This window comes from Micropterus dolomieu, linkage group LG02 (genome assembly GCF_021292245.1).
Source record: "Micropterus dolomieu isolate WLL.071019.BEF.003 ecotype Adirondacks linkage group LG02, ASM2129224v1, whole genome shotgun sequence".
In the NCBI taxonomy this organism is placed as follows: domain Eukaryota; kingdom Metazoa; phylum Chordata; class Actinopteri; order Centrarchiformes; family Centrarchidae; genus Micropterus; species Micropterus dolomieu.
The window spans coordinates 8,839,314-8,852,386 of record NC_060151.1 but is presented as its reverse complement, the minus strand read 5'-3'; the positions used below and the strand labels follow the sequence as shown (position 1 = coordinate 8,852,386).

The following is a 13,073-nucleotide window of genomic DNA, read 5'->3' as shown; positions in this document are numbered from 1 at the left end:
TTTATTCTGCCTTCCTCTTCAGTCAGCAAGTCTTCTCTTTCATTTGTCACTGTCTTTGTTCTCATTCCCTCTTTCTCTCCTCTCTTTTCATAGCCCTGCAGTTTGGAGTGATTTTCACGTCACTTCGGTTTACGTCACGCCCCGAGCATTCAGATCTGAAGAGCATCTTTAGAAAATGGGGATACTCGAACTCTATCATCTCTGCCTCTCATCACGACATTCCCATCTACAGAAAAGCCTTAAATTTCAATGTTTTTTATTTATTTATTTGATCGCTATCAAGTCAAGTCCTGGTGGGCTGAGTAGTCCACTGTTCTTGTGTGAAAGTGAATACTCCCCTGGTCGGTGCCAGCTGAGGACAGAATATGAGTGTCTCTAGCCACAGTGACGCCACATCACTCAGTGACATAACCATTGTACTTGCTACCGCACAGTGTGACTCACTGGCTTGCATAGTACCTGCACTGACATATGTGGGGATGAGGGGGTACTGGATAGGGGTAAAACATTATTATTTGTACAGTTTCCCCTGTTTGTTTATCATGTCTTACATCAGTTGTGAAAAGTGCTGATGGAAAAACAGTTGAGAGAGGAGATTCGCTTTAGTGTTTGCCTTTTTTGAGGCAGCACAAAGACAAGACAAGGCAAAATACCTGGGAGGAGAAGAACAAAAGTATTTGCAAACTGTGAAAGTATTTCAGCTGAGAGAATAACAGTTATGTGAGCAGGGTAGAGTTAGGTGCTTAAAATGAACCTATGCTGACCCCTGAACTGAGATACATTGTACATTTATTGTGGTTTTGTTGCATGTCAGTACCTTAGGTTGTAGTGATGTTTTATCTCACTACTGTGGCTCACATACTGAGCTGCATATTTGTATAGGCTATTTGCTTTGTCTATCTGTTAAATGCTGTGGCTCATAAATGCAGCTGTGCGTGGAAACATCTGATGACTAACATTTTCTAATCCCCCAGTAAGTAATGCAGTACATACATTTTGTAAATAAACCACAGAGGACATCACCTTCAAAAGTTGTCATATAGAATCGAACCTCTTTGTCTCCAAAAATGCATTTTACCCACTGCAGTCACTGTGTTGGGCTATAGATTATTTAGGCACACAAATTGCAACAGGCAAAATAAATTCATCATAAAAATCATAATGTATGCTACACATTATGATTCTTAAACGAACGACAGAAAAGTTGGAAATGAATGTTTCAACACGCCAAGTTAATGAAAGACTACCGCCTAACTCATCGCAAAAAGTTGGTATAAAAGGTTCCACAAGCTATAAACCATCACGAAGGATTTAATTCAGTAGCCTAAAAGGAAATGCCATACTGGCCCAGTTCGAACATTATCTAAAATGTAGTTAGCCTAAGAGTTTTTCTTTTTTTATTTCTTACCGTAAGTCGACTGTCACTTTTCTCCAGCGCTGCACCGGTGCTTCAACATGTTTGATGTTTTTTCCCCCTAAAAGACTGTGTTGGTCAGGCAAAATCCATCGTACCGACTTTTCACCTCTGAGTGTGAAGCGCACCTGAACGTTACACCCGCCTGCGAGAACTGCCGCTTCTCCTTCACACACGCACACATCTTCCTTGTTCCATCCTCTTCCGACTTCATCTAATTTAGCCTAACTTCTCAGAACCAAACTTTTTTTGAATAACTAAAAGCAGCGCTGTCTAACAATAGGCTATAGCCTACAGGAACCTGATCAGGTTCACTAAAAATAATAATCATGGTTTTAGAATCTACAGATTTGATGTCATAAAAAAAAAACATCATGGGATATATCGTCTGTAGTTAGTTATTGAAAAGTATATATGCTGTGTTAACAGTAAATGCAGGACTGTGTTTGTTTCTGAGCAGTGAATCATCTTGATGTTGCCAAGCAGACAACACTGTCCTGCAATATATTTTATCCACTAGGCCTACAGTTAAATGTATACAGGCTTGCCATGGTGGTAAGCATATTTGTCATCATTACCTTTGCCTAACAAGGCTGTAGCTACTGCATGACCTGTAAATGTTGTAGTCTTTGGAAACAGCATTCTACAATAGTGTGAGCAGAGTGATGTTGTAAGGGTTGGTGACTGGAAAAAGTTATAGGAGCTATATTTAGGGTATCGCCCCCTGTGATGGCTGCTGTATGTAACTGGGTGGTGGAATAAAATCAGCTCAGCATGTTTCTTAATCTCTTACTGCATGAGTCATTTCAGACTACAGACAGATCTTTATGTGTGAGCGTGTGTGTGGGGTTATACACAGGAAGTGGTTTAAGATACATCAAGCCAAATGAGAGAGAAGCAAAGGCCAGGCAATGATGTGATGTGAAAAATGTTTGCATGTTAAGTCTCCACTTGAGCTTAATCCATTTGTCTCTGTGTTTTATTGGCCCCTGAAGAATTATCTATGTGAATTAGTTGTCAAATAAAGGTGACAGATATGCATCGGCCCCCACCTGAGTAGCGAGAAGGGCTCTCTGTCTCTTTCTCTGTTGGTTTCTCTCTCCCAGGGACCAATAAAACTCTGAGGCTGACAGATGTAGCTCCTGTCCAAGCACAAATGGAGACATTAGAAACAAATATTTTCCACCTTCTTGTCAGAGGTCTGCTTCTCTTTTCAGTCAGCCAAACAAGACTTTGACCACTTCCTGCACACACAGCCCTAACACAGTAGGCCTACACTGTTCCTCCAATATGTTTGCTGGAGCACAGCAGATTTGTCAAAGGCAACACGTATTGCACACTGAACGACTATGGGATATACTGCACACATAGAAACAGACACTCAAACCGAGGCAGAGCTGAGCCGGCTACACTTTCCATCCTGCACTACTTTGATGAACTCTGTTTAAGGAGAAGTTGAGAGAGATTATAAATTGACATTTTGGTAGTTGCTATTACTCGCCCCCACACTGCTATCATCCGAAAGTTGCTTAGGTGCCAAGAGGCTTTTGTTGTCATGGTGATAACCAAATTGTGGCCATCACAGCTAAATGATACTGCAAAGCAAACTCCTGCATCCTACCGTACACTCACAGCATACTATTCAGCAATGACATTCCTTGAAGGTACACTGCTGCTGAAACATCATTTTGAAAGTAGCCTATTAATGTATGCCTTTTGCTCAAAAATAATATATCAGCATATACTCTTGAACTTTAGAGACTTTTGATACACATAGACCTTTGATAGCACTACTAGTCTTGTAGTACTCGAGACCGGTCTTAAGACCACATATTGATGGTCTTGCTCTTGTCTCGGTCTCGACCGCATTTATACTCGGTCTTGTCTCCATCTCAGACATTGAGGACTCGGGATATTATTTCAAGACCAGTCAAGACCATAACTTTGGGAATATCAATAAGTTACTTTTGCATTGTCTGATTTCTTAACATCCTAACTTTGACTGGAAATAAAACATATTGCTTCAAATGCAACCAATAACCCTAATTAATGACTGTCACCCCTCCTTGCCATGCTTACATTGATTTCAGCTCTTAGTGTTTGTATGTTGGTGTTTTAATGGGAATGTGGATCTTTCAGATAAATTTGAGAAGTTCCTAGATCTCGTTCCACATTTTATTGTGTGCTATGCAATGCGGGGAACTGGTCTTGGTCTTGACTTTGTCTCAGTTTGGGCGGTCTTGACTACAACACTAAGCACTACTACATAAAAAACGATGGAGCAATAAACCCTTGAGAAGAAATGTGGGCAGCAGTTCAGACAATTCAGGTAAAAACAAAAACAATTGTGATAGCGCTTTGAATAGGCTATATGAAATAAATCATGTAAACTTTGTACAGCCTGTGCCCCAATCACGCCAACAGTTGTTTACATGGTACTTGAGATCACACCACACAACAAACAAATCATTTAGTGTGATGTAACACATTTAACCAATAGCTCCCCACACTGATGAAACCTTAGGCCCCATCCACACTACTGCGTTTTCGAATTAAAACAGAGACCTTTTGCTACGTTTGCACCTCCCGTCCAGACTACAACGATGAAAACGAAGACATAAAACGGAGAAGTTTGGAAACGCTGCCGACCCACGTTTTGCGTTTAAAAACTCGGGAGGGCGTTTTAGCGAAGACGGGCTAAAACGGAGGACTTTAGAAACGATGACGCAGCCGCTCACGCTGGGCTCTCTGATTGGGTCTTGCCAAGCAGAAACAAAATGCTGCTGACCAGGTTTTTGACATCATATTTTTATTAAAATATGAAAAATGTGTAGTGCAAATAACACTCATCTGCCTACACTTGTACTGTGGATGTCGCAGTTTACTTTGCAACAACTCCCAGTCTGTTTTCTGACGCCACACTCCCTTGTTACATTCAGTAACAGTCCAAGCTTGTTATTGATCCATGCAACAACAACAAAAAACTGGTCTGATGCTTAGTCTGTAGGATTTATTTATTCTTTCGCCAAATCTTCTGTAACTACGGAATAGACCATCTGCTTTATGTTTACACTGGCACGCGCATGCCCAGTGCACCTGAACGGGTCCTAGTTGTGCGTTTTCAGTCTTTTAATGTAGACAGAGATCAACTCCAAAACGCAGCGGAAAGGCTGATATGGACAGAGGTCGTATTCGCTTTAATTCTCCGTTTGTAAACTAAAACGGGGTAGTGTGGATGGGGCATCAGTCTCTCTTTGATTTTAAAATTTAAATAGTTAACGTTACAAGCCACGTTACTCCATTATTTTCTATTTGTTAACTTTTCTAATGTGAAATTACAATTTAGAAACTTTAGTGTGATGTCAACCCTGGTTTCAGTGCCAGTAATGTCGCTCACTACCCTTCAGGATGGTTATTTGGTTTGATGAATGATGAATGAATTCTTAAATAACATTAGGTTAAAATGTTATCAGTACCAGAGGCGTTTTCAGTACTTATGTATTATTTGATTCTTTGCCATTATCCTTGTTTTTGTAATGCATTGTATTATATTGTGTGAATAAAGTTTTGATAAAAAAAGGGGGCATAAAAAAGTGCGCTTTACGTTAGTAAAACACATCCAGCACTGACGTCGAAGGGTTATTTCTCTGCTACTTATATTTTTTTGTTCATGGTTAGTTTTGTGATTTGAATTAATGTATTTTATCTGGCTGTCAATGCCTGGGTGTTTTTAGAGAATAGTTAACAAAAAGAAAACTTTTTTAAGAGCATGAAGGACAAGTTGCTAACGTCAATTAGCTAGCTAGCTTAAACTTTGCAGTCAGTCAAGCTATTTATTAACGATAGTTTGCTTTTTTACTCACTGCCTGACTTGCTAAATAATTTGATAAGTCATGGTATGCATTTGTTTATTCCAGCAGGTCGAGCGACCAAAATGACTACCGCGGATATTGTTTATGACAAGATCCACTTCAGACATGACCCAAAGTGGAGCGGCCGCCTGGGACCTGCAGAGGGGGGCGGGCTGCTGCTCTGTGTGGCCTGTGTCATTGAAATGCTTGAGAGTGATGATGTCGCGGTGAAGAATATATGATACTTACTATACTACATGAAACGTGTTTTATCTTATTTCAATATCTAGCTTTCCTCTTACAAAAATGTATCAGTCCGTCATTTGGCTGGATGGTGTTTTGTTAAATTATAGGTGTGTGTAATCTACAAGCATAACGTTAGCTGCTTTAGGCACTTTTTAGGATTGAACAGAAAGTATTTTTGGAAAATACATTAGCCTGGTAATTTCCCTTGATGCACAGCAGGCTTTATTTACCCTCTCTTGTTTCTCTCTCCCCCTCTGTCTCTGTTACACAGTCAGTGAGGAAGTCTTTTGCCTTGTCTGGTATCAGTGGTGTGTTGAGGTGTTCTCCAGGGGCCCTGAGAGAGCTTCTGCGGCAGGACCCCAAAATCTCTCTACGTTTTACATCTTCTCTGCTGGGTGAGAAATAATGGCACATGCAGTATTAGATTATGGTGTAAAGGAAGGACTCGCAAGAATTATTAGGAAGCACCGGACTCTCACCTGCTCTCTCCCGGGTGGGTTAGTTAGCTGATAAGTCATAATATAGGTATGTGTTTGAAAGGTCAAAAAACAAGAGGACACAACAGTAAGTGTGACTGAACAGTGCTGCACAGACCCCCCACTCGATACTGACCATAGCTAACCAGCATTGGTTGTTCTAGACATCCTGCTGGCTTGAGTCTGATTATATGACCTTCCTTCTCATTGGTTCTAATCTCCACTGGGTCGTCGTGCTAGAGCTGCAGTCACATCACTGCTTTTCTGCAAGGTCAGACTCAACAACCAAGATAATAAACGTTATCACAGCAGCAGGATATTTAATGCCGTTTTATTAAAGAATAAAAAAGATTCACAGATAAAAGAGTTGACATGGTTTCTTTCATGTTATAGGCATACACGTTCTATCTATGGTAGGATTAAACCAATACAAAACATTTTCACTGATGAATAGTTTATAGTTTATTTTTGTTTTAACTAATTGATAATCTAGAAATCATTTACACAGGTTATATTGAATTGGACAGCTTTGTTTCTGGTTTTCTAAATATTGTTATTATATTCCTGTGCTTTTCCACCCTATCAAAAATCTATTTCTGGGGCAATATCCATTTTTTGTGCGAAAGAGTTAGGACAGATTGGCACAAAAGATCAGCTATTGGCACCTTTTATCTTAAAAATACCATAATCAGCCTGAAAAATGTGCAAGTGCATTATCCTCACCACAAGTCCTTTATAGGAGATGTTATGAGGATTGCAGGTAGTGTGTTAGTTTATACATTTCTCATACCCACTGCCATAATTATACCGCTGTTTTTATAGTACAGTATCATCAGAGGATATTACTGATACTTTCTCCTCACTGGGTAGATTTCACTAGGTTATTGCAGCATAAAGTATTAGCCCTATACCTTTTGATCTGTAATCAAATTAGTGCAATGAGAGGATGTGTGGCAAAATGGTAAGCTGGCAAAACCTCTGACCAATACGACAAGACATTAAAAGAGCCATTAGAGTGCTTGTGGGATGGTCTACTGAACTGAGCTTGTGCCAAAGCGTAATCCAATAAAAAATATGCCTTTCATATCCTCCTCTACACGTTGTCCTTTTTTTACATGCTTGTAGGTTAGTATTTACAGATGCAGCCATAGAAGTGATTTGCTGCTACATGTTTTGGAAATCCAGCAAAACTAACCCAAGCTGCAGTAAATGCAACGTTTGTAACTGTCACACTGGTTCCATTTGGGTACAAACTGTGCAGTATGATCAGTTAGACCTCAACACTCAACAACATGAATCACCATTGAATGTCTTTTTACATTGTGTCATCTAATTGTCAAGATAATATACTTCTTAACCTAGTTGGCCCTTTTTCATGTATGATTATTGAGTTTGTAGCTACCTCTGTGAGACCCTTCGTATTTTAGTAGGATTGTGAAGTGTATGTTTAAATGACAGCCTGTCACTACTGTTCTGTTCCTAGTGATGCTTCACACCGTGGAGGACCCGGCCACTGTGGAAAAGGCAGACCAAGGTGAAGATGAGCCTCTTTGTGCTTTAGAAAATGTATGCGTGTGTGTTCACACACAAGCAGGCTGAGTCACTTTTTTTCTCAAAGAAACAAACTGACCGTGATGGTCACTGGTGGTTTCTAAGGTGATTTTGAATTGACTCCACATACCAATTTCTAAATTTAACATTTTTGACCTAATTTCACATTTTGATATTCTTCCACTGCTGTGCTGTGCAGTACCTTTTCTCTTTGTATTCAATCATCAGATTTGCTTAATGTTAGTCTCTCAGAGAACTAGCAGGTTTTATCGCACAGTCAGATTTGTCTCACTGCAGCTAAGTCTTTCAAAATGCAAAAATGTTTTGCTAAGTGCAAATGACAGAATGATTTTATGGTATCTGTCTTAAAATGCCTTAGGGACCACTTTGCTGTAATAGTAGAGTGTTGCAGCTCTGTGCTCTGCACAGAGAGTGTCTGAAGAACACATTTTACAACTCATTTGAGCCGAGGAAAGGAATGCAGTCATACTATCTGTGTGTATGAGGAGAAATAAAGGAGTAGAAAGAAAGCCAAGAAAATCTTCCAGAACTTATCAGCTAAGTTAAAATGAAAGCTTTGGTTTTAGCCGAGAGGTGTCCTTGCATATTGTCCTTTCGGCCGTGAGAGCAGATGTGATGTTAATAAACAATATGGACTGTTGGTAGTATATAATGACATCAGACATAATCCAAGAATCTCTAATGCACGACGCATATTATCACATTCACTCACAAGATAAACAGTGATTGAACAAAATGCTAAAATGAAACAAATGATAAAAAAAAATTGTTCTGGGCAATCGTGATTAATTGCATAATTTTTTTGCGATTAAATGCATTGTTACAAATTGACAAATGAATTCTAAAGTAGTGTATTGCACACATGTAATTTAAATGTGCTGCTGTATACATAAAAGTGCAATAACGTGGTTTGCAAACACTTTAAACAAATAATGTGCTTTTTACCAGCAGTATTCCCTTTACACATTAGCAATAAAATATTTCTTGTAAATCTCAACTTAAACATTAATGTAATCATTACCTTTTATCAAGCTTGTTACCGTCAGAGTCCAGTTTTCTTGGGGATTTTTTTCTGAACAGGTATCAGCAGAAACATTTTTCTTTTATCAGGGAGCAGCATAAACAGTCTATGTTCAGTAGCAAGTGTTAGAGTGAGGTGAAGTGCCGCAGTTGTGCTCGCCGCACGCACACGCCTGCCAGCTGCCGAAGCTGAGTTGTCTTGAACTTTTTGTACACAACACGAATTTCCAGAATCTATTACTGTTTAACTAAATAGTTATCAGGACATCAACAGGGAAAACAAACAGAGGGTATTCGCATGACAGAGCATCACCACAATATTAGATGTAAGCCTATCAGGTAAAGTTATGTATAATTTTAACTTAAGTTAAATAGGCTACAGCTGTGTAGTGCACAGAAGCTGTTGCCATGGTTACTATCCATAGAGCACTTGTCTCCTGTTCACCTGAGGAAAGAGCAACCCCATGGGGCCAAGCGACTATGCTGTGAATTTAATGAAAGTTCCTAAGACCGACATCTTCCCCAATACTAATCAGCATGCAGTGTGTAGCTAGCCACTTCGCCATGGCATTTGATTGCTTATCTTGCTTTTGTTTATGTACTTCTCCTGAACGCTGCATCCAACGTAGTCTGCCGAAGCCTCCCTTCACTGCTTGTTTGGGTGGGTGATTTGCAAGCTGATCAACATCCCATCCATCTGTTACCCATGGTTTGACTGACTGTGTTTTCAGAGCCAAAGAGCAACAGACTTTCAAAATAATAATAAAAATTAAAACTGCGTTAATGTGAGATAAAATAATTGTCGGCGTTAATTAATTAATGCATTAACGCGATAATAATGCGTTAACTTGCCCAGCCCTAAAAAAAATAAAACTAGATATCTCAAACAAAATACTTTCCACTAATATTATGTTTTTCTCACAATTTCAGAGATTTTCATAGAAGAGTGAGAAACTGTTACTTAACCGTGGTGCTTATTTGATGCATGCTTCTCTGTGTTTTTTTGTTTGATGTGTGTGTGTGTTTGTGTACATGCATGCATGTGTCTGTGTGTCTGTGTTAATGTTGGTCAGTGCTGGTTCAGCTGCTTTTAGAGCTCCAGAGTGAGCTGCCATTTCGCTTCATTTTGGATGAGATACACAAACAGGTGAGACAAACATTTACAGACATACAGAGAAACGCACCTGCTCATCTACACATGCGGGCACAGAAACACACTCAGCATCTTAAAATATTTAACAGCGCTTGTGTAACCAACAACATCTCCTCCGAGGGTTGTTAAGTAAACAGACAGCGTGCATGTCTCCCTCTTGCTGATGTTATGTCACCTCTGGGGGAGACAGTAGTGGAAAAGCCTCATTCAGCAGCAGGAGCTGCAGGTGGAGGACTGTGTAATCTGTGTAAACTGATGACGGCAGAGAGGCGAAACACCAGGTAGAGGTGCAGACAGGTCTCATTTATGTTACTAGAATAGAGCCTGATTAGAACGTTTTAAAGAAAGCGTATTTAAGGAGCACTCTGTTTACTGGAAAAAGAAGCAGGTTTGTTTTCTGTGTTCAACATGATATATGACATAAAATCCAAATCATAAATATCAAGCAAAAGTGTTATGGTGTAAATCTTTGGCTTTCTCTTTTGTATCACTTGCTCATTTCTGTTTACAATGTCTTTGACTTTGTGGTGTATTTGATATCTTGTTGATCTTGTGCCATATAACTATAAGCTTTACATTGTGACTATGTGTGTGTTTGTGCCATGGTTATCCAGACAGGTTCCTCGACATTTTTATATGACTATTGTTAATGATTTGTATTTTGTGCATTTCCTCCACAGTTGAGTAACCAGCTCAGTGTGAAGGGTTTTCTTCCCACCTTCAACTTCTTGGGGAACCTGGTGGAAGCAGTCCCCTATGTGGCCCAAAGTCTGGTGACTCAGTATGGTGAGACACTGCAACAGACACCCGGTCACATTTCACAGTTATACAGGCACTGTATGTACAAACAGCAGTGTGTTTTCATGTGTATTGCAATTTTTCAATAGTCATTACTAGGATTTAGTGTCCATATCAATAAAGATGCACCAAAAGCTGTAATTTTGAAATTTTGAGTCCACTTTGGCGTCAATATTGCTTTGTTAGAAGGCAGGTGATAAACAGCTATGGAAATGTAGTTACATTTTTTGATACTCGACAAAAATGTGTATTTACTTACTTAGTTACTTACTGAGAGAACTGTAGCTACCAAGACCCTGCTGAAGTGTCCTTAAGCAAGTACATTTTTTTTTATATTGCCCATAATCATAGATCACAACAGTGTCTAAAGGGGCTTTACACTCTTGAGCTGAGTCCTTTTTGACTGTGAGCGTGCTGCTCTTATCAGACGCTGACCTCCTTACGCAGGCCGCAAAAAAAAAAGATACATTTTCCTTTGGGGAGAATAGAGAGAACTTCAGGTCAGGTCAGATCTCAGATGGCTCATCATACCGCCACACCTCTCATGTCTATCTTCATTGCGCCATCTAAAAAAACAACTCACAAATAAAAAGTCAGCTTGGAAGCTGAAAAAGAGCTCATCAATAGCCAATCCCAGGCCAGCTCTTACTGAAAAAAAACTTTAAAAAGGTAGGTAGGTAGCTTTGTCACAAAATAACAAGTTATAGAGTGAAATTGTGTTTTGTAACTGTATTAATGTATATTGTCTGCTACATAGCAGATACATTAATACAGAATCAATTATAAAAAATGATGAACAGAAATAAACTATAATTAATGGATATTAATTAATATTAATTAATTAATTAATTGTGCTGAGGATGAGAGTTTAAGTGTCTGATAACGTGGGGGAAAAAGCTGCTCTGCAGTCTGGTGGTGTGGCAGCAGAAACTTCTATATCTCTTCCCAGAAGGCAGCAGGGTGAACAGGCTGGGTGGGTACTGTCCTTTAGTATCCTTTGGGCTCTACGTGAGCACCACACCTCACCGATATCACTGATGCTTGGGAGATGAGTATCGATGATCTTCTGAGCAGTTTTAATCACCCGCTGCAGAGCCCTCCGGTCCTGGCCCGTGCACATCCCATGCCAGTTAGTGATGTTTCCAGTGAAGATGCTTTTTGTTGCTCCTCTGTAATAGCCGACAAGAAGTTGGCACAGGAATTTGGCCTTCTTAAGCTTCCTCAAGAAATACAGTCGTTTCAGAGGTTTTTTCAAAGCTACAAAAGTTCCAAATACATGTTCATCCAACCGTTCCCCTGAATTCCCCTTACTGTATATATATATATATATATATATACACACACACACACACACACACACACACACACACACACACACACACACACACACACACAGGGTGTTTGTTTACAATTCAGCAGTGTAGTGAGTGAGGCAGAACAATAATGCACCTCACCACCCCTCCCACTCACAACTGCGCCGATTTAATCTCTGCTACAACCACCTGCATCATGTCTATCTACTCACTCAGCCATTACGCCACTCTGTTTAATAGGCACCATTAATCAACTTTAAGCGTGTGTAGTTTGTTTTTGTCGTGTCCAAGTGCTTTTCTTTACAGGCAAGAGTGAATGTGAGCCATATGCCAAATAAGCTGGTGTCATAGTTATTTTACTATGCTATGTGTGTCCACCTCTTTTACGAGACCCCCCGAGCAGCCGTAGGCAGTGCTGGGTTGTTGCGATGCTGATGCAACATGCAAGACTGTGTGTGCCCGCCTGTGGCCGTGTCACTCAGCAGGTCTTGGTGGGGCTGTTTGGACTAACAGCAACGGCACAGCAATGACAACGTGAGCCCAGAGCGCCCAACGCGTTTTGCCCTCTCTCTGACTCGCTGTCTGCCTCTCTGGCTCGCTGATAAACCCCTTTGTTTTTCCTACCCCTTCACTGCCTTAGTCTGTCTTTCCTTCTCTCTCTCCCTTTCGCCCTCCCTCTTTGATTTCTGCACTGCTGGTGTCCTACTCCCTCAGGTCCTAACTGAGGAGTGGATACAGACAATGAGGGAGCAGGGAGGGAAGATGAAGCTTTAATGAGAGAAGGAAAGATGAAGGCATACAAAAATAACAATGAAGATAAGGGAAGTAAAGGGCAGTGGGACAAGATGCAGCGTTTCTCGTAAATAACACCAAATGAAAAGAAAAGAAATAAAGACATATATACAATAATACAGAGGAAAATATGTTTGGAGGAGGGGGCACACAACACAACTGCATTTTGTTTGTGGGGGAACACTGAATGCTCAAAGTGTAAGAAGCGAGATGTATGTTTAGTTAAGCGGGGTGAAGCAATGAGTGCAAAACAGAGAAATGTAGAAAGCAGATCACAAGCTGAGCAGAGAGTAGCAGTTGAGAGTGCACAGCGTCACAGTGGGGCAGCAGAACAGTAAACAAGGCAAATGGAAATGAACCTTTGTTTTTCTGTCAAAGAAAGCAAAAGAAAAATGTTTAATTTTTTTGTTTCGGTTCTTTGCCTGCGTCATAAAACGC

The 13,073-nt window shown here is 40.2% G+C and overlaps 1 protein-coding gene across 1 annotated transcript in view; it reads left to right on the top strand.

The window, feature by feature from the left end:
- Positions 1-4,571: 4,571 nt before the first annotated feature.
- LOC123959643 (meiosis inhibitor protein 1) overlaps positions 4,572-13,073 on the top strand; it is a 70,933-nt gene continuing 62,431 nt past the window's right edge. The window contains exons 1-6 of the mRNA XM_046033816.1: positions 4,572-4,599; positions 5,335-5,492; positions 5,783-5,906; positions 7,471-7,521; positions 9,653-9,726; positions 10,413-10,518. Coding sequence (XP_045889772.1) covers positions 4,590-4,599; positions 5,335-5,492; positions 5,783-5,906; positions 7,471-7,521; positions 9,653-9,726; positions 10,413-10,518 — 523 coding nt within the window. The 5' untranslated portion in view covers positions 4,572-4,589. The remainder of the gene's footprint in view (positions 4,600-5,334; positions 5,493-5,782; positions 5,907-7,470; positions 7,522-9,652; positions 9,727-10,412; positions 10,519-13,073) is intronic.